General features: G+C 40.9%; 1 protein-coding gene across 1 annotated transcript; it reads left to right on the plus strand.

Annotated features, from left to right (window-relative positions):
- Positions 1 to 2,045: 2,045 nt before the first annotated feature.
- On the plus strand, positions 2,046 to 23,623 carry LOC128301488 (zwei Ig domain protein zig-8-like). The gene is made up of 9 exons (XM_053038006.1): positions 2,046 to 2,337; positions 8,550 to 8,764; positions 12,311 to 12,465; positions 13,022 to 13,099; positions 13,291 to 13,423; positions 16,813 to 16,932; positions 17,027 to 17,129; positions 20,078 to 20,175; positions 22,487 to 23,623. The coding sequence occupies exons 2-9, from the start codon at positions 8,683 to 8,685 to the stop codon at positions 22,747 to 22,749; spliced, it is 1,032 nt and encodes a 343-aa protein (XP_052893966.1). The 5' UTR covers positions 2,046 to 2,337; positions 8,550 to 8,682; the 3' UTR covers positions 22,750 to 23,623.

The raw sequence follows: 23,623 nt of genomic DNA on the forward strand, positions 1-23,623 counted from the left end.
TATCCATATGAAAATTCATAATAATTTAATACTATTCAAATACCATCGTCATACCATCATTAAAGAACTTATCTATCTAAGTATCTTATATCTCATGTATTTAATTGCATAACGTTATTTTCGCAAAAGATAATGCTGCTGGTTGAAATGACCTATATGCAGAAGCAGCGAGTTGAAAGTCTCTGTTGTTTGTGTGTTCACTACAATAAAAGCTATTGGGTAAAGACATTACGCGTAATACGATAAAAACGCACAACACATTTGATTCAGTGATCAGATTAAATTAGGATATTTGTACCATTAGATTGGTGAAACACCATGCGCCTCCACTTTGCACAATCTAATTTTTTAACATTCCATTTACAATACAAGTAACTTCTAGCCAAAAATGATCCTCAAACAAAATCAATAAGCTAACATCTATAAACAATCACAAAGCCAAGAAACATTTAAAAAAATTTTATGTCCATCAATTTCGCATTTTGTTGCGCTTGAATAACAAATTTTTGCAAATTTCAATGTATTTGAAATGAAAAAAAATTCAAATAAAGTCTTTTTTTATGTTGTCAACATTCCCATAAAACCATGGGTAGAAATCTTAAATGCATAAGAGTCACACGAATAGTTTAATTTACTTTTTCAATCTCTCTGGAAATAGTCAGCACGATAAAACATTTTATTACGGTGCAGTACATACTGACGCCAAAATATCCTTCATGAAGCCATTGAATTATAGATCTTGAAACTCATAGACCTTGAGTAACTAGCATTTTTTCTCGTGACAAGAGTGAAACTAAAATCATTAAAGATTTCCTATATTTATTGTAATGAATCTGTTATATGAATATTAAAACTATTTTTTACAGAGATCTGATTCAATCGTACTCATGTATTCTCTAGTGAATTTTCAACTGCCCATTTCGGCTACACTATGCGGAATCTATTGTAGTATGACGTTTTCAATTTCGTTCACAATTTCAACTTCATATTTTGCATCTCAAATACATCCAAAAAAGTTCAAATTATAATCTTCAAGGCTGTACGCATCACAAAACTATGGTAATGTGGATCTCTTGAAAGTCTTTCAAACCTACACCAAAATCAGATTTCTTAGAACAGGTTGTGTATTAAAGCTGTGCGCTCACTCCGCTTCTCAACGCTTGAGGAAGGTCATCAAAATTCGTTGTTATTCCAACGGATGCTGCAAGGATGTCTGGTACTCACAACAAATGCAACGGGCCTCTGAGTGCTCTTGTAAGCGAAACTCAATTGAGAAAAGTTTAAAGCAAGAACCGAATGAGGCAGAAGAAGCAATAGGAAACTATGGTGAGAATCAGGCAGCTTCTTTGCTCCGAAAAATGTTGCCCAAGTGCTAAAACAGCATTGCAAGGACACACGGTGACAGGCAAGATCCATCTCTGGGAGAGTTTCTGTTGGCAACCGTAACGATAGTGAGAGGAACAATCGCAAGAGATGATAAATAACCATCACGAGAGCGACTGAGAGCGTTTCCCGTGAGAATGTTTGTTGATCATTTTCCAACGAACAGCGTAAAATTGGCCACGAAGTAATAAGGCGGCTAAGAAAACTGCTCAGATGACAGCTACGGTTCAGTGTAGCGCTCGTAGTCGGCAGAAGTTGACATGTACGTGGGTCGTAACTGTACATTACGATTGTGTCCGAAAATGTCTCACCTTGTGTTCGGTATGGGAAGTGTAGAGCAAATGGAGAGGATATAAAATAAAAGCGGTGCTATAAAAACCAGGAAAAGCAACAAAAATTGATTAGTGATATTCGAACGGAGTTTGAAAATTTTTGCATACCCTTCAATCGTGCTCAAGTGCTGGATGGTGAAACACTCAAGATCGTGCTGCGCTGTCGGTAGTTAATCCAATGTTACGTTACGGTGAGTGTTTCACCGTAGAGTGTGTGTGAAGCATCGAGCATGATGTACTCTTCGAAACCCTATTGATTGAGTTATGTATGGTTGTGACAGAATCAACAGCATCTTTGCTGCAATTGAATGACAGCAACTTGTGGGAAGAGAATGCATCGCCATATTACCAACTAATGGATTACAGTGAAAGTGATAGCAGTAAGCGCAACTAATACAAATCTGTGCTGAGATACCATTCCTTTAATTCTTACTGAGTAAGTTTTCGTAAGAATGATATTTTAAGGATGTAATTCTTTTCTTGAAAACTAATAAAAGAGTCATATAAATGGTGTGTGATAATGTGATAGAGAAAAAAGCTTGTCAGTGTGTTTGGAGTTTTGAAGCTGTTCGAAAGTGTTAAGGAGTGAGCCGTAATACGTAAATCGATTAACCTAAAATACGTAAGTTGATATGTCAGCAGAATATGCCTATGTAATGAGAAATTTCATTTATTCATTAGTGTTTTGTTTCGTTCGAGTAGCTTTCAAGTTTTTTTTAAATGGTTGATCATTTTTAATGTAATTTTACTCGTTTAAGAGTGTGTTATTTAAAATTTATGATTGTATTTTTTATTGATTAATAAATTCCAACTTCCCTCATTATACAATTTTATACAATTTTATTATTTTATTTATTTTTATTAATACAATTTATTCCATTAAATTTTACAGAAACAGGAATTCTAAAAGAATTACACTTACAGACTCCGAGATACATTGTTCCTAGTATAAGCTGATTCAAAGATCGCTTTATTCTTTTTTTCACAGTTGATCAGGTGCACAGCACATAATTAATGCCTTCTGGACATTTTAATCTGGAAAGTTACATCTACTATACACTTAGATTTAAAATATATAGATGCAGACCTTACTTACTTACTTTGCTACTTACTTTACTTTACTTACTTTGCTATTATTAAACTAAAATCATAATTCAGGCACTAAAGATTAAACACTTTCTACTAAAGACCTTATATTTCTCTACATTAAATATACTGTTGTAAATTGGATAGCAAATGTAAATGATATTCGATTGATTTATTGTAGTAAATAAATTTGTAGTACAGGCAAAGTTTTCTTACAAATAATCGCCTTATCTGCGGAATATCCTACGAGCAAATAAGGAAGTTCACCTTATAATTTTAAAGTACAAACGATATTGCCGCCGGAGTTCACATGCTGTGAAATTTGAGATATACGCAGCTCTTGCGGATTATACGCGGTCCGATGTAATATTATATTTCGTGTACCTTGAATATGTTCTCATTCCTACAACATACGCCTTATCAGCTATTCGATAGCTAATTGGATTACACGTCACGATGCCTACGCGATGAAGATGCTTCATAATATCAGCATCACCAATACGTCCAACTTACGGCAGAATGGTACGTGTTTACATCAAAAGCTTCAGGAAGCACTTACGTTGTAGGTGCACTTAATTTACCCACTAATGGTGTACAGCATGGTTCCTGAAGCAGTGCATGTAAATGGGCGCATTAGTAAGCGACAGGGTATGAGATATGCCAACCCATGGTTGACCGATCGCATATCACATTAACGTAATTTTTAATGTCCATCATAACGGTCGCTTTCATTCACTAGAATTGCAAAACCTAATAGCCAGACCGTGGAGGAGAACCTATTTTCAACGAATGACGAATGTTGGTGAGAAACAGACGTCACGAACGTAAACCACCACCCAATCCATCGTCAAGAATGTCGAAAAAAAAAATGTTCCCGTACCTGGAAAATGCTGAAATGTTGCGTTTCTTTTATCTAAAATTAAATCTGTTTTGCTATAATGGCCTCTCACAGTTTTCGTCATATTAAGCGGGAATGTATGCTGAAAGGTAACAAGACACCCAAAAGTATAAAAACAACGCGATGGAAGTGGACTGATGGAAAATGGGATTCGGTTTGAGTCGCATTAACAGTGGAATGTGTGACCTTATGGAAGGAATGAATCGCGGGTGATTTCAGTTTGGGGGGAAAAAAATCATTCTCCCTGGGCCATGGTGAACCTTTTTCAAATTACCTTTTGTTTGCGTTGAGGTCAGACGATGGTTTAAAAATAAACTCCATTGTGAACCGTTGAACATGATTATGGTCGTTATACCGACGAACCAGTTTTATGCGAATAGACTGTTATTTGCGCAATTTTTCCCAATAAAGCTACTGAACTCAATCCTATTCAAAATCTCTTTACACTTACACGCTCAGTAAGCTTTTCCCATAACAAGTTTTGTAAAGCTAATATTAAATTTGTTAGTTTGATATTCACGGTGGTATAAATGGACCGGTCTCTCTCGACAAATCAGGCATGGCCTTGGAGATTATTATGATAATTTAATTATTCATGCTTTAAAAATGAGAATTTGGGAATAAGTTGTGGCACTGAGTGCATTACTATATATTAGAGGTCTTTGGAAATTTTTCAGTCAACCAGCCGCTTGGGTTGAAAATACCGTAGTTGTGGACAATTTACATAAAGGATGGAGGCTCTAGAGGGCCGCAGTTTGGAAACCCCTGTTCTAGATCACGTGGTACATAATTTAATTCGTGCTAATGCACTCTTCACGGTTCGCAAGATAAAGATATAGCCTGCCGTAGGAAAATGTAAACTTCCGTTAAATCAGGAATAAATCATCAATCTGGTTAACGCAGGTAAAATTCGATTATGGCACGATTCTTTCCGCAATATAATGATTTAAAAGCGCATGTACTCTAAAATTTGGCACTTTGAACTAGAGAATTTAACCCACACTAACTATATTGCATTAATTCTATACAATTGTAACTATTTCTATTTTATTTCAAGGATAGCTGGAAGGATTAGCTTGGTCTTGAATATGAATGGTACAACCCTTGTGGTACACAATGAAATATAATCAAAACATTTTAATTGTTTCAAAATAGTTACGATAGAAAAATTGTGCAGCGATTGAAATGATACTGATATTTCATAATTTATTTATAATTTACCGCGTTACGGAATCAATTAAGTTCATATTACTTCAAATGCGAAGCTCATTAATCATATCAATCATCTGAGAGCTGCAAGAGGGCAGCACAGCAACACAGTGCATGCATTGATAGAGAATTTCTTGTGACGTTCATTGTCGTGGAAGACCCTTGGCTTATTGCAGGGGTTTTCGAGATCAAGTAGCAGAGATAGAGCCTTTTATGAGTCATGCCAATATTCAAAGATATTTTTTTTCAGAACAACGTTTTCAAATAGTTCAACGTAGTTCAAATAGTTTTTTTTAAAGGTGTTGAAGATTCTTCTTCTTCATTATCGGTGCAATTACCTCAGGTGTGTTAGAAGTATTGAAAATTTCGCGAATACAATTACGTAGACATTGACAGTAATAAAGGATTAGTTAGTGCGAAACCGTCAACCAAGTAGGTTCTGTTTTCTTTCTTCTCCGCTATCTAAAAGATCCCTCCGCTCGATCTAGCCAACAAAGTGTAGGTCTGCCATTTCTGGCTTACTTTGATTTTGTGATCCTGCATGTATGATTTGTATGAACAAAGGCGAAGTTAAAAATACTGCAAAAAATAATTGTTTATTCAAATATTGCATTGTGGTTGTGCAACAATTTTGTAGTTGTTGCATACATTTTCACATTCATTTAATTAAATATTACAGTCAAAAGATAGAAAACAATATTTCAAACCGGTTTTCATTGCCCACCATTTTGTGATTGTTTGAAATTTGGCAAAACCTAATTAAAAAGTTCTAGTATCAAGATCTTAATTCTTATACTTTATAGTTTTCGGTTTCATAAGTTGGAATTTCATATCAAAATCGGATAAACAGTATCCAATAGCAGATGCAATTACTCCTTGTAAACAAATGGTCCATAATGTCTCATATTTACTTTAAAGAACACAATTGATGTTTTAGCCTAAAGTTAGGCTCAAATGCAACACATTTTATTTGGTGCTCGTGCATAATCAATCTGGTGAACCGAAGTAGGATCATTAGTGTCAATGGATAATAAGTAACAACTGACAGCATAACAACAAACAATGCCCAGATGTTTCGAAAAAATATTGATCGCAGAAATCGAACTCAACGAATTACTTTGCATGTAGAACAATAAAACAGTGTCTTTTTTACTAAAATTTGTGACCAAAATTCACAGAGTGTCCACAAAGTGTTACGCCATTTCCACATTACATTTCTCCGTTTCATGTTTGCTCAATTTCAATCACAATCAAGGCGTGTACGCGTCTAATTTTTCACCGCCGATGGCACACGTACGCTCTCGTTCGTGTGCCTTCTAATTATTCATTTCTACGATCACTTGACATCGGGCAACGATCGGAAACCGTTTTCACCAACGAACCGATACAATTCAATTCCGATGCAAAACACTAAATCTTTGATAGTGTCGTTACAATCATCTTCCACCCTGTTGATCACATCCAGTGCGTATCGGAAGCCGAGCACCGGATTGCTTTCCGTTACATTCGTTGACAACCTTGTTGTTTGACATTGTGCCCGAAACGAGCATCGATGTGCTGAGCCCCAGGTTACGATCGGCTCACAAATCATAAAACGGTCCGCTCTCTGCCTGCTGCGTGCCACGGCCTACGGCCATCACTGACATGAACAAGGTTGTGTAGCAGTTTTCCAACGGCACGCACACACACAATCAGCCGTCTCCTCGACCGTTCCCATTTTATCGCTATTCCGGGTTTCGGTGAATTTTATAGACCTATCTTATTGCTAGCTAGAGCAAAAGCAACGACAAAAAAAAAATGAAAGGAACCGCGGGATGGCAAACATCGGCGCGTTGGTCTTTGGTCGAAGCAACGCGAGACGAAAATACTTCTGTACTGATAAACGCATTAGGGTATAAAGGATCGTCCAAGCGTAGGAAAACAACAGTGTAAAAAAGGGAAATACAAAAAATAAAAAAAAGAACGAATGTAACATATCGATTTCCGTGCGCCAATAAATTTCCGGCCAGCCCATCCACGGAAGATAATAACGCGAAGGCATCCGGGAAAATCCGTCCGGTGGAGCAATTGAAGAGCGAGAACACTTGTACGCGGCAAACGCTTTATTTATCGAGCTGTTGCCGAGCACATTGCCATTTATTGGTGCCGTCGGGAAGCGGGCAAAACGGCACCGAGCTACATTGTTCGAAACGGATCGGTCCGTTCTAGTGTGCGCGGGTGTGCCAGAGCACACAATTGTAGACGCCGGCGATGCAATACAGGATCGGCAGTGAGCAGGAAGCTGACAACCGAACTGCCATTGTCGGGGCGGTGCCGATATACGTTGTTCGAAGCGCTCGAATACCGTTCACCAACCTTTACACCCGCCCCGTTACACGCTCTCAAATGGTCCGGAAGGCGACAAAGTGGCGACCAACTCAATTACTCGATGTACATCAATGAGATATCCGGCTTTGATAGGCAAAACGTGGTACGGCAAGCGGTATTGTGTCTTTATTTCACTCCTGCATCGGCACACTTGTAACAAGCAGCGGATAGATGAGCTTTCGTTGGTAGCTTTGAGGTTTTCATTGGTGCCGGTGCTCTGATTGTTTTCCTTTTATTTTGCAACTCAGCTTTTCGTTTGTCAAAATTGTTTGTTCGCTCGACTCGATGCTCGATGCTCTCCGTGTGCCATGAAACGAGGTTTTGGAGTAAACATGTTTTTTTGGCTCACAACCACATCCCGCGCTCGTTAGATTTAAAATGAAATTGCACATTTAAGTGTTTAGAACACTTTCGACGGAAATATGTTTGATTGATTTCAAGCGATCGTACGATTTGAGCCACACGGGCGTCCCTATATATATACCATTTGTATTAGCATTGCACGGAGATGGAAAAGACGAGACAATTTGTTAAACAAACATACACAAACCAACCACCCGGTCAGGGAAGCTTTTCACGAACCTTACTCCTCCGAGCACTCTTCTAAACATCCTCACCTTTTGCACAAAAGCACAATCGTGCTGAAGAATCTCCTATTCCCAATTTTCACACGATAGGTGCTAAAATAGGGGCCCAGAGCATTCCCGTTTGCTGCACAATAATTTGATCACTATCATCCACCGGCAAAGAACGAGAAAAGGTTCACCAGTAAAAGCTAAATGATGCTTGGCCAGAATGTTTTTGGTGCCAAAATGACTGCCGTGTGTTGGGCAGGCTGGTGTGGCAAAATTGCCGACCTGAAAGCTGAAAATAGATTATTGAATAGTGGTTCCTTTTTGGTATCTTTGTTGTGGCCATTTTCATTTCACTAGGTTGTAGCTGCAAGTTCCATTCCAACCAAACATCTATTTCCAACATTTATGCTGATAAGGTATAATTATATTTTTTAGGTTGAAAGTACAATTTTTTGACGATATTGTACATTTAACACTGCCTTTAAGCATTATTTATTTTATGTAGTGTATTTATGTTATTATGCTAAACAAACTATATTGTATAATTTTAGTTAAAATATTTTCCATTCAAACTACTAGTTTTATTCCGTAGAACCATTTACCGCTAAATGATTGTAACACTATTTGTTATACAAAATTAATCAATATTACGTTCACTTTCTATTCAAATGCGTTTGTTGTGCTTACTATCTTTCGCAGCTAGTAGTGTAGCATCGTCCCAGCTTTCATGTGATGGCAGAAAGAAATGCCGACATCTAATCAGCATACACAATTGGCCCCCATTCAGAATGGCATCGGCAACCCAAAGTAACCTTCCCGACACAACAACTAAATGCAAACGATCCGTAATAGCCAGTGGTGCACACCGAAAATGCACATAGAAAATGTTCTACGAGCGTCATGTATCATTTGGGGTATGTATCACCATGTTATTTACATAGCAATATACACGACATCGAGATCACAGACGTCGAGCGCCAAGATTAAAGCTTGATTTGTTGAATGTTTTTGTATTTTGATGAACCGTATGTTATGATGTAAATGAACAAAGAGATTTACCCAAATATCTTAAATTTAATCGCATCCTTTGGGAAAAATAAAAGTTTCTCAAGTATGTAAATATTTCAGATGATTTATGTAACTTATTTGATTGTTACGCACGCTCCCTGGTCTTGGTCTGCTGATTTAGGCCTCCTAGATCGAAAATTCCGTATATTCTGAAAAAATATCAGCACCGTCACCCCATCTCAATTAGTTTCGAATACTTTTTCTCAGTTCTTAGCTGTTCATTAAAAATAACTGTTCAACATAACAGAAGTAAAAGTAATGTTTCTAATTACTCAAAATTTAGGAATGATTCTGAACCATCTACCAAAGAATTCACAATAATTCACCCTACCGTACAACACTTTGAAACATATAACCAGATTTCTGGGAAAAAAAATTCTTGATTTCCGAAAATGTCTGAACAGAGGATTCTGTACATTGTGCTTGAATAGTGATAAGTGTAAAACTTCAAAGCTTGCAACATAATTCAAATCTAATCGATCTAATCACTCTCTAGATAACACATATCGTTCACACATTCTTTACTATAAAGGGTAGTGCAGATGAGATTTATCCTACGATTTTAGTACGAAATACAAAACCTCTGTTCTGTCCGTTCATAGTAATTTTGTTGAATTATAGGAAAACTGGGTTGAATTTTGAGTTAACCAAACAAAAGTGCATGTACCATTTTTTTATATTTTATCTCCAAGCCTCAATATGTCAGAAGCCTTGTACTTACATTCGAAATCTACAATTGTGCAAATTTAAATATTTGCGAAAGAATAAATTAGCGTACAACCAATCCGTAGAACCGTTCAATCTAGTTTCCGTTTTATAGCGACATACTGAAGGAAGTTGACAGTAAAATATCATAAAATTCAAATACCGAATAAAGGTTTTGTAATGAATTTCCGGTAAACATGAAATCTTTTCTCGTTCAAAAGCCATGCAATATTTTAAAGGTGTGCCATTAATACTTGTTCTATCATGAGTTATTTTTCGGATAAATTTATTTTGCTTTTGCGCTGTACATTAACCGAGGCTTTGGTGGAGTTTTCGTTGGAAGAGAGAGAAAAAAGCTTATTCGCCTCGTATTTCCTGATTATTTCAAGAACTAGTGGTAAGAACTAATTCGGAACTAATTCGCTCTTTCGACAGTCACTTGTCGGAGGTTTAAAAAATGTAAACAGCTGGACAACAGCGTTCCAACAATACCCTAATGTCTATAACCATAATTCATAACAGCCTAGTTCTTTATGATCTACCTAATGCTGTTAACAATACAAACGCTAAAATCTTTAGATCTTTTAAAATAATTTTACTATAATTTATTCTATGAATACTTAAACGACGTTGTATCTACCCCCATTATGTATTGGCTATCCTTGTTGAGCACTAAGCGGGTAGAGTACCTCAAACATTTCTTATACCATGCGAAGCCTGTCACGGTGCAGTTAAAGACCATGAAGCATTAGCCGAGCTTCACATGGGAAATGTTGTTAGCTAGGACATCAAGGACTACTTCCTAGGACATAAGGACTACGTGACAGTAGAGCCTACGTATAATAGATATGCAAATATCCGTTAATCGCTGATTTGAAGGCATCCAGCTTATGGAAGCACATAGACATCAGTAAAATTGGATCTTTCAAGTCATTGGGCATGTCGTGTAAGACCCTTAGTAGTTGATTGGAAATATCCAATCGAAATTGTGCAAGTTCCGTAGAAGGCTGAACGGTATATAATTATGGATTGTTTCTTAATTCAATTAAAACAGTCTGTTAAACAATAAATTGTTTATAATAATTGCACATTGAAATCATCTTGATTCGTTACGGCTGCTAGACGAGCAAAGCTGCTAGCTTGACATCTAAAAGTTGCTCCCTTTTTTCTGTCTTTTCCATGGTTGCATGTTACATGATATGTTGATGCTTTGAAGTCTCGTTTTCCAACACCGGACCAAGATGTCGGAGGCAACTCAGCATTTGTAACATAAGTTTAGGGTTCTAAAACAATTAAAATCATCTAATATTGTTTAAAACTAGTTCCAAGTTATAGATATCTACAATACAAATAAAATAGAAACAATAGTATAACAATAAGTTATATAATAGTATAACAAATAGTAAATATCAAACATACACTGGTTTTTATTCACGATATGATTAGTGGTATTGATGTTCAACTCCACGAGACATTGCGTTGGTTTAATCTTCTTTAATGTCATAATGTGTTTGTTGCGATTTGGAATTTTTTGGATCGAAGTAACCATAGGAAAAAGTAATATTGTAAGCCGCATGAAAAATAGTTTAAGGAAGCTATGATTTTTTGTTAAAATGGGTATATAAGCGGGAGCAATTGTTGAATAAAGCAGTTTTCGTTAATCGGTTGAAGTAGAAACAGCGAAGAGTGAAGGTTTCTTTTATCAGAGCTCTGGTTTTCGGCACCTTACCCCCTTCTGTCTGAATAGGCTCCCCAAGCATTGGATAAGGAGCAACTAGCGGGAAGGTCTGGTAAGCGGGACGAATAACCACCTCTGCTTCACCGGGAAAACTCCGTTACCGTCGCACTGAATCTTCAGCAAAAGGATCAGTCCTTCGCGTGGTCTGCCGAAGAAGCTCGGCGTGTAACAGTGTTTTTCCAGCTGGTCATCCATATCACTGTTATTGCCTGTGTGCGATTGTGTATTTAACTGGAGCGTATCGTTTCAATTACAGCGCCAGTTTACATATTCTACATATTTTTGGCCCATAAAAGATCCGGCAATGTCAGGCCTTGGAGCAATCCTTTCATTTAATAAAACAGTAACGCATCAAAACAAGCCTAGCAATGATTTCGGATGATAAACATATACGCTTGTTCATTTCAATTGGGGCCAAACTCCAGTCCAACCGGCTGCGCCGCAGTGGCAAATAAATGGCAAAAAACATGGCTTGTGCCAAAACGTTCGCGAGACAACGTTCGCCTTATCTTTTGATGTGAATGTATTGCTCATTTAAACATGCCCTACGGTTTTTTCTTTCTGTCCTACCTACCTGAATCCGTTAAAAGTGGTACTGAATTTTCATAAGATAGCTCCGAAAGCATTTGTTTATTCCGATCAACGTTCGTACCTACGTACGGCAACGTGTGCCTTTTCGCTTCGTTTTGTTACCAGCGCATGGTAAATGGTAGGCGAACAGTGTGTTTACGAGACGATTCCATCAAATGTTGCCTTCTAATGTGCTGTTTATTCAATATTGTTCTTTTCGTTTTTTTGCTCCAGTATAAGTGTATCATGTTGCGAAACCACGCACCTCGCTCCCCCGCCGGACGGATGCTATCGCTTATAGAATATTCATATATTTTCTTTGTTTCAACGTGTGGCTTCCATTTTGTTTCGTTTCTCGCACTTTTCGCCCCCTCCGCAGTTTCTGTCAGCTCGAACATTATAATGACCGCCACGACCGAGGAGTCTGATGCCTTGCAACCGTACTTTGACTTTGACGTGCCGCGCAATCTCACCGTCACCGTGGGCCAGACCGGTTTCCTGCACTGCCGGGTCGAGCGTCTAGGCGATCAGGATGTGAGTATTTCCCTGCCACAGTTCGTTCTCTCGCGCTCGCCGTTCCTTTTGCGCTTTTTCCCCGTCTATGTGTGTAATTTCCGCCACCTTTGAAAATCGATTCTCGCACCACATTGAAATCGATAAACGAAGTTAAATTAATTTTCGGAAAATACTGCATGAACGTGCTACAATCAAACGTACCCAGGAAAGCAATGTAAACGTACAGAGTTGATTTCTCAATGCAATAAGTTTTCACCGGTGCGTGTGCTTTTTTTAAAAACAGGAAAAAAACATATACATTCAATCACAGCAAACAAAAACACCTTGCATGGTTCAAACGATCATTCGTTATTTCGCAAAAAGAAATATTGTTTCCCGTTTTTCTTTTCGGCTGTGATCAAACATACCAACTCCACGTTGCTATATGTGGGATGTTATGTTTTTTTTATTGTGGCCGTGATTAGAACCACCGTACCATCAGTAATTAAATTACGCAACATCAATCTACCACCGGGGCGAACAGCGTTAATTAAAAAACCCACGAACGGAATTGATCGATTTTAATGGTTTACAGGTTGCTTGGATACGACAGCGTGATCTGCATATACTTACGATGGGATCATCCACCTACACCTCGGACCAACGATTTCAGGTACGTTTGATGGCAATTAAACATGCAATAAAAGAAGGAATTTTCTCATAGCCAACTACAACGTTAGTTCCACTGTGTGCTCACTCACACTCACAACAAAAAATCTCTTTAGCTGTCAGGTGCTGGTCAGGTGAATAAGTTGAAGCGAAATTTGACCTTGTTTCCATTCCATTTTTCTCCTTCCCATTCAGGTGATCCGACCGGAAGGTTCCGTCAACTGGACGCTGCAAATAAAATATCCCCAGACACGTGACTCGGGCGTGTACGAGTGCCAAATCAACACCGAGCCGAAAATGTCCCTGTCATATGTGTTGAATGTAATTGGTGAGTTTACAACAACCCGGGTTGGATTGGTCTGTTACGCAGCAGTGAAGCACTTTTCGGGTCTTAATTGATGTGAAGAAGCATAAGGCATAAGGTTCAGAAAGAAGGAATAAAACTCCTTCCGAAAAACGAAACCAAAACCAGTCCAGTGTTTGAGCGGGGGGGTGTTACCACAAAAGCCATCGCGAAAGGCGCCCCCGGGGGCAAAAACTTTCATCGAGGTGATGCATTTCCGACTGAAAGTGGTGCAAAAGTTTGCAGAATAAATCACCTAATTTAATTTAAAAACTCGCCCAACCATGAAATAAACAAGCCAAAAGGGAAAAAAAGTACAAACGAAACATCGCCTCAGGCTATCACACTATCAAAATCACGCACACACAAAGAGCAGAACGGGAGAAGTACAGCGTGACAGGATGCTGGACGGGTTGGAGCTTTCACGTGGAGAATAAGTGTGTGTGTGTAGGTGTACCCGGTTTAGCTCAAAGCCACAAGGCGTAATTGGCCTTGTCGTGTTTGGTTTCTTTCCCATTTTCCTGCTCTGCGTGCAGACGTAAATTTAATAACTTTGTCCTTCGGCCACCCACTTCCCCGTTGTGGGAAGGGAATGGGAACAGTCAAATAGAATCAGCCGTGTGCACCAACACGAGGTACACCTTCATCATCGTTCGCAAACGCATACCAAAGGTTACCGAAACCTTTTAAGGTGTACGTACGCGGCCGTAACGTGTCTTCTGGCGTTCGTGTTACAGCAAAATGCCTTCGCAGTCGTACAGTGTACCTGTGCCCGGGTTAGGATGTGTGAGTGTAGGATGATGTAATTTGCGTGGAACTCAGACTTGCTCAAAGAGCTGTGGCAGGGAAATTATACATTGTTGAAAAATTATGCAAAGATATGTACTTCATCCGAATCCATTGTCCTCTTTTTAAGGGGATTTTAATAACCCTTATGGGTTTAACTTTACTATTTCATTACAATGCGTCCCTGCTGCAATATTACACCTCAATATGCGAAATCCTTTGAATTCCTAATTAATTTCCAACCTCTTTCCCCCGTTGCGGGTAGGAGGTGTAAATGGACAAAACTTAATTGCAGACATCAACTCGCGTTACAAAAAAGTCCAAGCGAAAAAGAAAGAAAATAATGTTCCAAAATCAAAATAACCTAATCATTCCAACGCTTTTGGGGGGGGAGGGAAGCATTCCGATGGGCCGCTTTATGTCTTGGCCATGCTTTGCCGACCCGCATTAATGTCACCCATGCTGATCTGTGCATAAAAGTTTAATCATTACCACGCAGCGCACCGTACGCCCCGGGCGCACTGGTACACTGATTGGCTAAATGGGCAGGACACTCCGTTGTGCAGTGCGCAAGGGAGCTTTCCGGAGCTCCGTTCTGCCGTTCCCTCATTAACCTGCCGTCAGGTACTCTATGGGTAAGGTGGGCCCAAACACATCTCTCGTTTCTTCGCCGAGCTCAGCTCAGCAAGCTCAGTAATGGAGGCTTGGGCAGATGATTCCAGCACACCAGCTCCAGGCAGACTACGAGTGGATGTCCCGATAAGCCACGCTAGCATTAGTGCTTGTATGTGTGTGTGTCTGTGTCAGAGAGTGTAGATTATACGGCTCCATGTTGTGGACCGTGCAATGAAAAGGGGTTTTACTTTCACCGAGACCCGTGCCCGTGCCGGATCGGATGGGTTAATTGATTTTCCGACCATTGTAATATGCTCCGTGGGTGACCGTTCGCTATCGCGCTACCCTCATTTTCGTCCGGAGGCGTCGAAATGTGGTGTTAAATTTGATGTAGGTCGGTGTTGATAACATGCTTATAGACACACCAAACCCCATCATCCATCAAAAACGTATGCCACCGGTACGTCGCTTTGGCGTCGTCCGGCATTGCTAATGCTCGGAACTCGGAAAACCCCGTGGTCTAGTAGGCAAATGAACATGTTTACCGTTGCCTGGTTACCACACACACCATGTCGGGCACACGTCAGATGTCAATTTCGGGGACGGTATGGACTGTCGGAAAACAATTTGTTTGTTTATGGCTTTAGTTTTTCTCACGCTTCATGAATTTTCCTCCCCGGAAAAACGAACAAAAAAAAATCATTGGAAAACTTGCACACAGGCCACCGACCGACCGACCGGTACTGCTTCGTGGTAGACAAACAACACGACCAAAACAACATCACGACAAACACTAAACTTTCTCCGATTTCGGGCGAGCCATAAGTACACACACACCATCCGCACGGCTTAGGGCGGCAGTTGCTGTCATCTGCCTAAATGGTTTTCCCCAAAAAACGCACAGTCTGCGCCGTTCCGTCGGTCGAACTTTCATTTAAATATTTGCCCAAGGGGTTCCACCGAGATGCCGTGCTTTTTCGCTCGTTGCACAGTTTATGTTCCAGCACTGGCACTGCATCCAACAGGACGTTACCCCTGTACACTATTTCAGGCATCTTATCTTACCCGCCGAAAACTTCCCACGGTGTGTCTGTACGGTTTAGGCTGTGAGACGAAGACGATGCCTTTCTTGCACTTTTGCCTGCATATAAAACTGTGCCATTTCGGTGGTTTACACACACACCCACACCGCCGAGCAGAAAAAAAACAACACACGGCTAGTTTGTCGGAAAAGAACTTTTCTTGATGCGAAATCTCTCTTTCCGGTGTATGCCCCCGTGAAACCGGGGCACCAACACCCCGCTTTTGCTGCGTTTGGCATTTTGCAAAACGTTATTCGAACGCAACTTCACTTCACCCAGTTTATCCAGCAAGTGGGATAGAAAAGTCAACACATTCCTGTTGATGTTGGTCGAGTTTTTCTCTCTCGACGTTTTTCGTTGGCGTTGCTAAGGGCTCATACCCTGGTCTCAGGAGGCACTGGGAGTGTTTCTGTTTGTTTTTTTTGTATTTTGGTTCACTTTTCACTGGTTGCTTTATTCGGTGTCAGAGCTGGAAAAGTGTTTATTTAAATTTGGGAAAATGATTTCATTCGAGAACGAAAACTAACAGAGTGGATTTTTTTGTTTGCCCGTTGTGCGGCAGGCGAAAGAAGCGACTGCTCTTGGATGCCAACGCAACACAGTTTAGTTTACTTTATGCCGTGTTGAACTCTTCCGGGTTTGGTGAATTTCCGTCTGGTAGATGCTCATCGGGAATTTGTTTTACAAACAGTGGAGCAACTTGCATATGCATGGACGATAAGCGAACTCGAACAAATTTGGATAAATTAACTTTTGAAGGCGTTCAATCGGGTTCATCGGGTTTAGGCTTTGGTGGGAGAATGTATCAACATCAACAATGGTTTATTCTATGCTCAAAAAATACTAATATACCTGTACTCTCCCTTTCGAATGCTTGTGCTTGTTACCTAGAGCTTCGCGCCCGGATACTGGGACCGTCGGATATATTCGTCAAGTCTGGCAGCGAAATAACGATGGTTTGCGTCATCCAGCAGGGACCACACGAGCTGGGCACGGTGTTCTGGTACAAGGGTAGGTTGTACAACCGGGCCCCCAATCATGGGGCCCCGGTCTGCCAACATTGCTTTAATTTTTCTCTCCACACGCTGACGTCCGTCCGTTGCAGGCAACACGCTGGTGGAACCGGTCGCACAGGAAAACGACATCCATTCGGTTGATCGTGGACGGATCACCATCGAAACAGATTGGACAGATGCCCTGACATCTAGGTAATAATAAAAGTGTAGCCAAGTGAAATAATTGTGGAAGCATGTCCGTTCACGAAACGTCCGTTGACGTTGTCGGCGTGATTGTTGAGCGAGAGCTTGTCGTCTCGGCCGTGTTCGGGAATGTTTCGTCGTGAGCAGTATATAGAAGCAACTGTCACAATTATAAACGAAGTAGAAATGTCGTGCAAGAATGAGATTGAATCTGAGGTCAATTCGCTAGACAGCTAGATGTTTTCTCCCTTTAGCGTTCCTTACAACAGCCACTGACAAGAGAGCTTCGGCAATATTATAAGCTACTAACTGTGCAACTATTTTTACCTCCGCTGTATAGCCGATTGTAACCAGTCTATTGTACAGGGAAGGTTCTTGGCTCAAACGAGCTTCGATCCCCAGCTTTTGATGTCTTTGTCTGGAAGGTGAGGCATACAACCATTAATTCGCCCTCAAACTCAGGGTATTGCTCAAAGCTGCTCTTTAGTAATGGGTTTTTAATTCATTAAGAGCAGCCGTTTTACATAATTCTATTGAAATTTTAATCAAAAGTACAATTCACATTAGTTTGAAGACTTTTCTTTTACTGAACAGTTAAAAAGACACCGTATTTCAGGTAAAATCGGCCGAATAACACTACTGTTATACGTATGACACATAAAAATGGTATAATTTTTTTTGACGTCTGTCAAAAATTTCAATTCATAAGTGTTAAATTTTCCACAGAAAGATTATATTTTGTGGACTTAACAATGTCGGGGTTCGAACCAGAATCTGTCCATTTGACGGGAATTTAGAACTCCTGTTTTCACTGTGGCACATTTACTACTTATGGAAGCTTAGAGTTTATGCCTTAAATAAAACGCAGGACAGGCGGTCCCAGAGATACGCTATTATAGCGAACTGCTATAAACCGGAAAAATCAGCGTAACTCGAATTTCCGCGTAAGTCGAATCCTGGTGCAATTTTAATATACTTTAAAGTCATAGAGTCGACTTCCTTCTCTGCATTTAATTTATGTAGCGAATCAGGTGATTTTTAGAAAGATTACATTAAAATTAGGTAAAAACAATTGTTTTATGTCACATAAATGGTATTTTCGAAAAATTTTTCGCCAATTTTATGCTATAAACTAGCTTAGCTGTCAAATTTCCAAAAACCGCGTATCTCCGAATCCACGTGTAAGAGGAACCGCGAATCTCGGGGACTACCTGTACTGCTTTTTTTTTAATTCGGAAGTTTTGATTTGGATGTTAACATCAACTAGCGCGATCGATTACCAAGAAGCGTAAAGATGCTGAACTTCTAGTATCGACTCGCAACTCGGTACTAACGGTTCAAATCCGGGGAAACAGTTAACGGTTCGGGGTAAACCGTGAAATACACCATAAACGAACAGAATTCAAAATTTTTCGTAAAAAAATAATACCTTTGCGGAAAAAATTGCTTTACCGCAGGGGACAAGAGCCACCAGGAATTAATGGTATCGTTTAACTGGAAGTCGATGACCCACCCCGCTTATTCACCAGACTTGGATTTTTCAGATGACCAGATGGATTGGCCACGCACTTGTCGAGAAGCGATTCAATTCATACGAAAACGCACAACTTACGGGTTTTGGCCAAAGACAAACAATTGATTTTTTCTTGAAAATACTACTAAATGTGCACCGGCATTAATGTTTGACAATTTTCATGTAACAGCCGTTCGAAATTAAAAAGAAATAACAGCGATTTCATATTTGTAGACCCAGTCGTTTATTTTAGTCGTTTATTCACATTCCAATTACAAATTTTCATTCAAGTTATTTCAAGTTTACTAATTCGAATTGATATTCCAGTGTAGTTGGTAATTAACAAAACAAAACATGGCCATAATTTCCCTCCCTCCGAAAAGCATTTGCAACATGCAAGCACGAGTTTAAATTGCAATCATTCCCCTGCACCTGCAACTCAATACCGATGCTCGCTTTAAGAAAGAATTCACCAATTATTATCCATGATGCACCACGCCAGCAGTGAAATACAATAGAAAGGAAACTATATCATAAAAATACCCACCCAGCAGCGCCATCCCGTTTGCGTTTCGCTACGGCAGCAAAAGCAATAACGACCCCCCTATTCGGAGGCCATAGGGGGTGCAATTGCTTGCAATTGAAGCTTGCAGAAACTTGCACCGAAACCACCGCCTCCGTCCGTACGGTTAGTTCAAACGTACCCCCGAAATCGTTTCTCCTTTGTTTTCCGGCTTCGTTCCGGCAAATATCTTTCCGCAAAAAGGATGAAAATCTGCACGAAGGTCATTGTGTAAGGCGCTCCCAACTTTATGCATCACGCAACGATGCATTCTTCCAGAAGGTGCTACGGCTACGGCTACACCCCCGACTGCACCGGCTCCAAGTGGCCAAGCATTCATCCGACCGGAAGCGCAATGTGGGTTTTTGCGTAAAAGTGCCGGGTTTTACCGGGAAGCGGCGAGAAACGTTTTGTGCCAGCAGAATTAGAGACATCCAGAGCGATGCAAGTGGGGCCCGCAAAATCGGGCGAGTGTTTGCACCGAGCGATGGGTGAAGTGTACCGTAATATACATGAATATGCAAATATCAACCGGGCGAAAGGTAACCGGTACAAGGTAACCAGGCAATTGCATACCCACCTTTTGATGGAATAATCCCGAAACGCCCGAACAGACGACCGAGACGACCGTGTGGCGAGCCGGGTGGCGAATATGTTCCGAATTGCGGTTTTCGGTGATAGCTTTGGTTGTTAATCTGAATTCTTCGTTTTCTGTCCTCCACTTACACTGGCTTCCCACCCTCCCACCACCACCGGGATGGAACGATATCATGCGGCAACGTACCTGGCTGACCAACCAACATGGCGCTACTCTGCACGTTTCGTACGGGATATCACTGTGGTTGCTTCTTCTGGCCGCCCATCCTCATCCGGGTTTTGCAGATTAAAGATAAAACGGGCCGTGCAGGGCGATACCGGAAACTACACCTGCGTACCGACAATGGCCCGCTCGGCAAGCGTCTATGCTCATGTAATTAGTGGTAAGTTATGGTTGACTTGAGTCAACATTCGAACATTCGCATGCAGGGGGCAGTTAAAACACGGCACCGGACACAAACCGAGTGGTAATGCTAAACCACACTAGCAAGTGGTGTGGAAAATGAGTGGGAGGAAATAAAAAAAAAACAGCCCCCAAAAACAACACACACACACGTAGCAATGCTCATTGAAATGTGTGTAAAGCAGCGTCATAATACGATGATGTGTGTAAGAGAATGTGCCATACGATGGGCAGAGAGCAACACAAACAAACGGCAAAAGCTTTGAAAAAAAAAACAAAGCAACCCGGATAAATGTGCAGGCACGTATGCAAGCAACTGTTCGTGTTTTGTTCGGTTGGGGGTTGTATTTTTGTTTTCAGTGTGTGTGTGTGCATATTTCCATCCTGAATTTCTTATTCTCCATATGCTTCCCTGCTTATTTCTTCCCGGGGGTAGGCACCAGTTGGAGTTAATTCTCCAAATAGCATCGTCTCATTTACATAAGGGTCGTTTTCTTACCGAGGTACCATCCAGCATGCCGGATTATTGACGGCAAAGACGGCGTCCGGGGTTGGGGTTTTTAAGCGCCCGGGATTACACACGTATCAGCGTATATGGCTGTCGCCTATATTTTTGTTGTTGCTGGATGGGACCCAACATTGGTAAACCTGAAAAAAACACACACAGAAAGCAACCGTACAAACCCCAAACTCCAAAAACCGGAACATTCCAACCATGTAAAATTCGATTTATTTCCCACTTCTTCGGCAGGGGTTTTTTTATTTTTTTTGAGGAAGTCCCTGTTCCGGGAACTATTTATGTGGCACACGCATCGTATTCGTATGCATCGTACGGCTGGGGAACGTTCGTAAAGGTCGTACCGTACCGATTGCATGATTGTTTTCCACAGCGAGGTGGCTGTTTTTGCATCGAGGGTTGCTGCATAGGCGATCATCTTCCGAGCAAAGATTAAGCATAAATTAAGCTCAACGATGTAAATTTTCATTCCCGTTCCATTTCCAGCAGCCGAGATTACCGTTCGTCGGTATCATTACTTGCACCAAGATTACCAAGAGCTTTAGCTATTGTGTTATCAATTGTTTATGAGCTGCACGAGATGAACGAGGGTCAAAATCAAGGTCTTTGTAGGAAAGAGGTCGAGTAATATAGAGCGATTTGACAAGTAGCCAAAAGTTCGTTACACGTGATTTGACGTTTGGACGCCCTTTACCCTTCAAATGTTTTGTGTTTCACAAACGACCAAGCTAATTGTGAAACTTCGCGATATAGTAATCAAGTAGGCTAGACGCAAGGAATCTTACACGGGCGACCAAACGTCAAATGAAATCCAAAATGGCGAAACCCTATCTTGGCTATTACTCGACCTCTATCCTACACAGACCTTGGGTTTCGCCATTTTGGATTTCATTTGACGTTTGGACGCCCGTGTAAGATGCTCACTCACACTTTCTTACTCACTGACATTAGTGACACTTTTTCCTTGCGTCTAGCCTACTTGTTTACTACAACGCGTAAGAGTTTTCCTTCGTTTTTATTTCCTTTAGTTAAAACAGCAAACTGTTGATGGTGTTGTAAAGAGGTGTGTTTGGTTATCACCCGTTCTGCAGATCTGCAGATCTTATTCCGGACTAAAATCGAAAAACAGCGTCACAAATTTCAAACTAAATCTAAAACAATAAAAATCTTGTTGCTATGACCGGCCCGTTTAATCAACACAACTACACACAAAACATTTGAATGGAAAAGGGTGTCCAAACGTCAAATCACGTGTAACGAACTTTTGACTACTTGTCAAATTGCTCTATATTACTCGACCTCTATCCTACACAGACCTTGGGCGAAACCCTATCTTGGCTATTACTCGACCTCTATCCTACACCGACCTTGGGTCAAAATATTGTTGCTGAGTTTTTAAATTAAAAAAAAAAAAATCTTTAACTCTCTATCTTAAATATCTTTAAATCTCTAAATCTTTAACATTAGCATAAATAAAACTACCATTGGTTTTGTTTTCTTAAAAAATCCACCACTCTTTTTATGTTTTTTTTTGCCGGTCGCTAAGTACAAAAGCTTTTGGGTGCAACAAAAACAGTGTCCCCCGCTGGGTGCCTCGTGCCAAGTTTAGATATCGTTTATTTTTGTGCACACAAAACAACCGTATGAATAAATCTGTCGCTTGTAAGTCTTTACGAGCGTGATGTAAACAAGGCGTTTGTGTGTGTGAGATAAAAAAAAACACAGCAAGAAAAAATTCCCCTCTTCTCTATTTCATCGCCCCGTATCGTTGCAGGCGAACATCCAGCGGCAATGCAGCACAATGGAGCCCCAACCGTTAGCCGGTCACCGGCGAGGCGCAGCATGTGCATCCTATTATTGTTGCACCTGGCCACTCTGCTGTACCTACTGCTGGGCGACCACTGTACCCAACGGGCACACGGTGGGCAGAACATCAACCAGCGGCGACCGGCAACCCACCGTTGGGCCCGCGGCAAATGCTCACCTGCAGCCACATCCCGGGCTGGTGCGATCGTTCGGCCAACCCATCCCAGCTAGCAGAAAGTTTCGCAATTTGGCATATACCGGGCACCCGAATGGAATCTCGCACGTATATGATGATGCACCACTGTCCGGGCCGCGCACTGGCCGGTGAACGTCGCTCCTGGTTGAGAGGGCCCCGCAGTTTGGGGGAAATTTATTGTTTCATTTGCTGCAAAACGGCTTTCCCCACTTCCTGAGCAACTTCCCTGCCTACTACGCTGCCTGCACCGGGTGGCCTGGCATGTGCAGCGCGTATAGCAGCGAACGGTAGGGAAAAAAAGAAAGGAAACTGAACAAAACTTGAACAGACAAATCGAAAATATCTTCATTCATAGTGAGAATTCTGATTCATCATACATTCCCATGCTGGGGTATTGCTGGAAACCATCGCCAACATACACATTCGCATTTATATACACAACACATGCACACCGACACTCACAGCGAATGATTCGGTAATACGAACGAGAACAAATCAACCGAGAATAGTCAACGACAAGCCTGGATTAAATTTTCCTCTCCCACTGTTACCAGGACGGTCGAATATAATACTCTGCAGCGTAGGGTAACGCCAAAACGGAGAATTCGCACACGTATGGAACCGATTGTGGCTGAAGCATACCGTTGGCCGCAGGGAACTGCATTTTCTCTATCCTGCATCCAACGTTCTAGGGTTCCAATCGATCGTCGTTCGAATTGAATGATTCGATTGCAAGACGGACAGATTCCTTCGTTCGAAAGCACCGGTGTGTGCGATGTCTTTGATGAAAGAAGCACACAAAACGTGCCCTAGGTAGACAAAAAGAGGACAATTTCATTTCAAAACTATGTATACAACAAAACCAAAACCAGAAAAAAAAGAATATGGAAAGGAAACAATTTAGATGGA

Source organism: Anopheles moucheti, chromosome 3, assembly GCF_943734755.1.
Source record: "Anopheles moucheti chromosome 3, idAnoMoucSN_F20_07, whole genome shotgun sequence".
NCBI classification, from domain to species: Eukaryota; Metazoa; Arthropoda; class Insecta; order Diptera; family Culicidae; genus Anopheles; species Anopheles moucheti.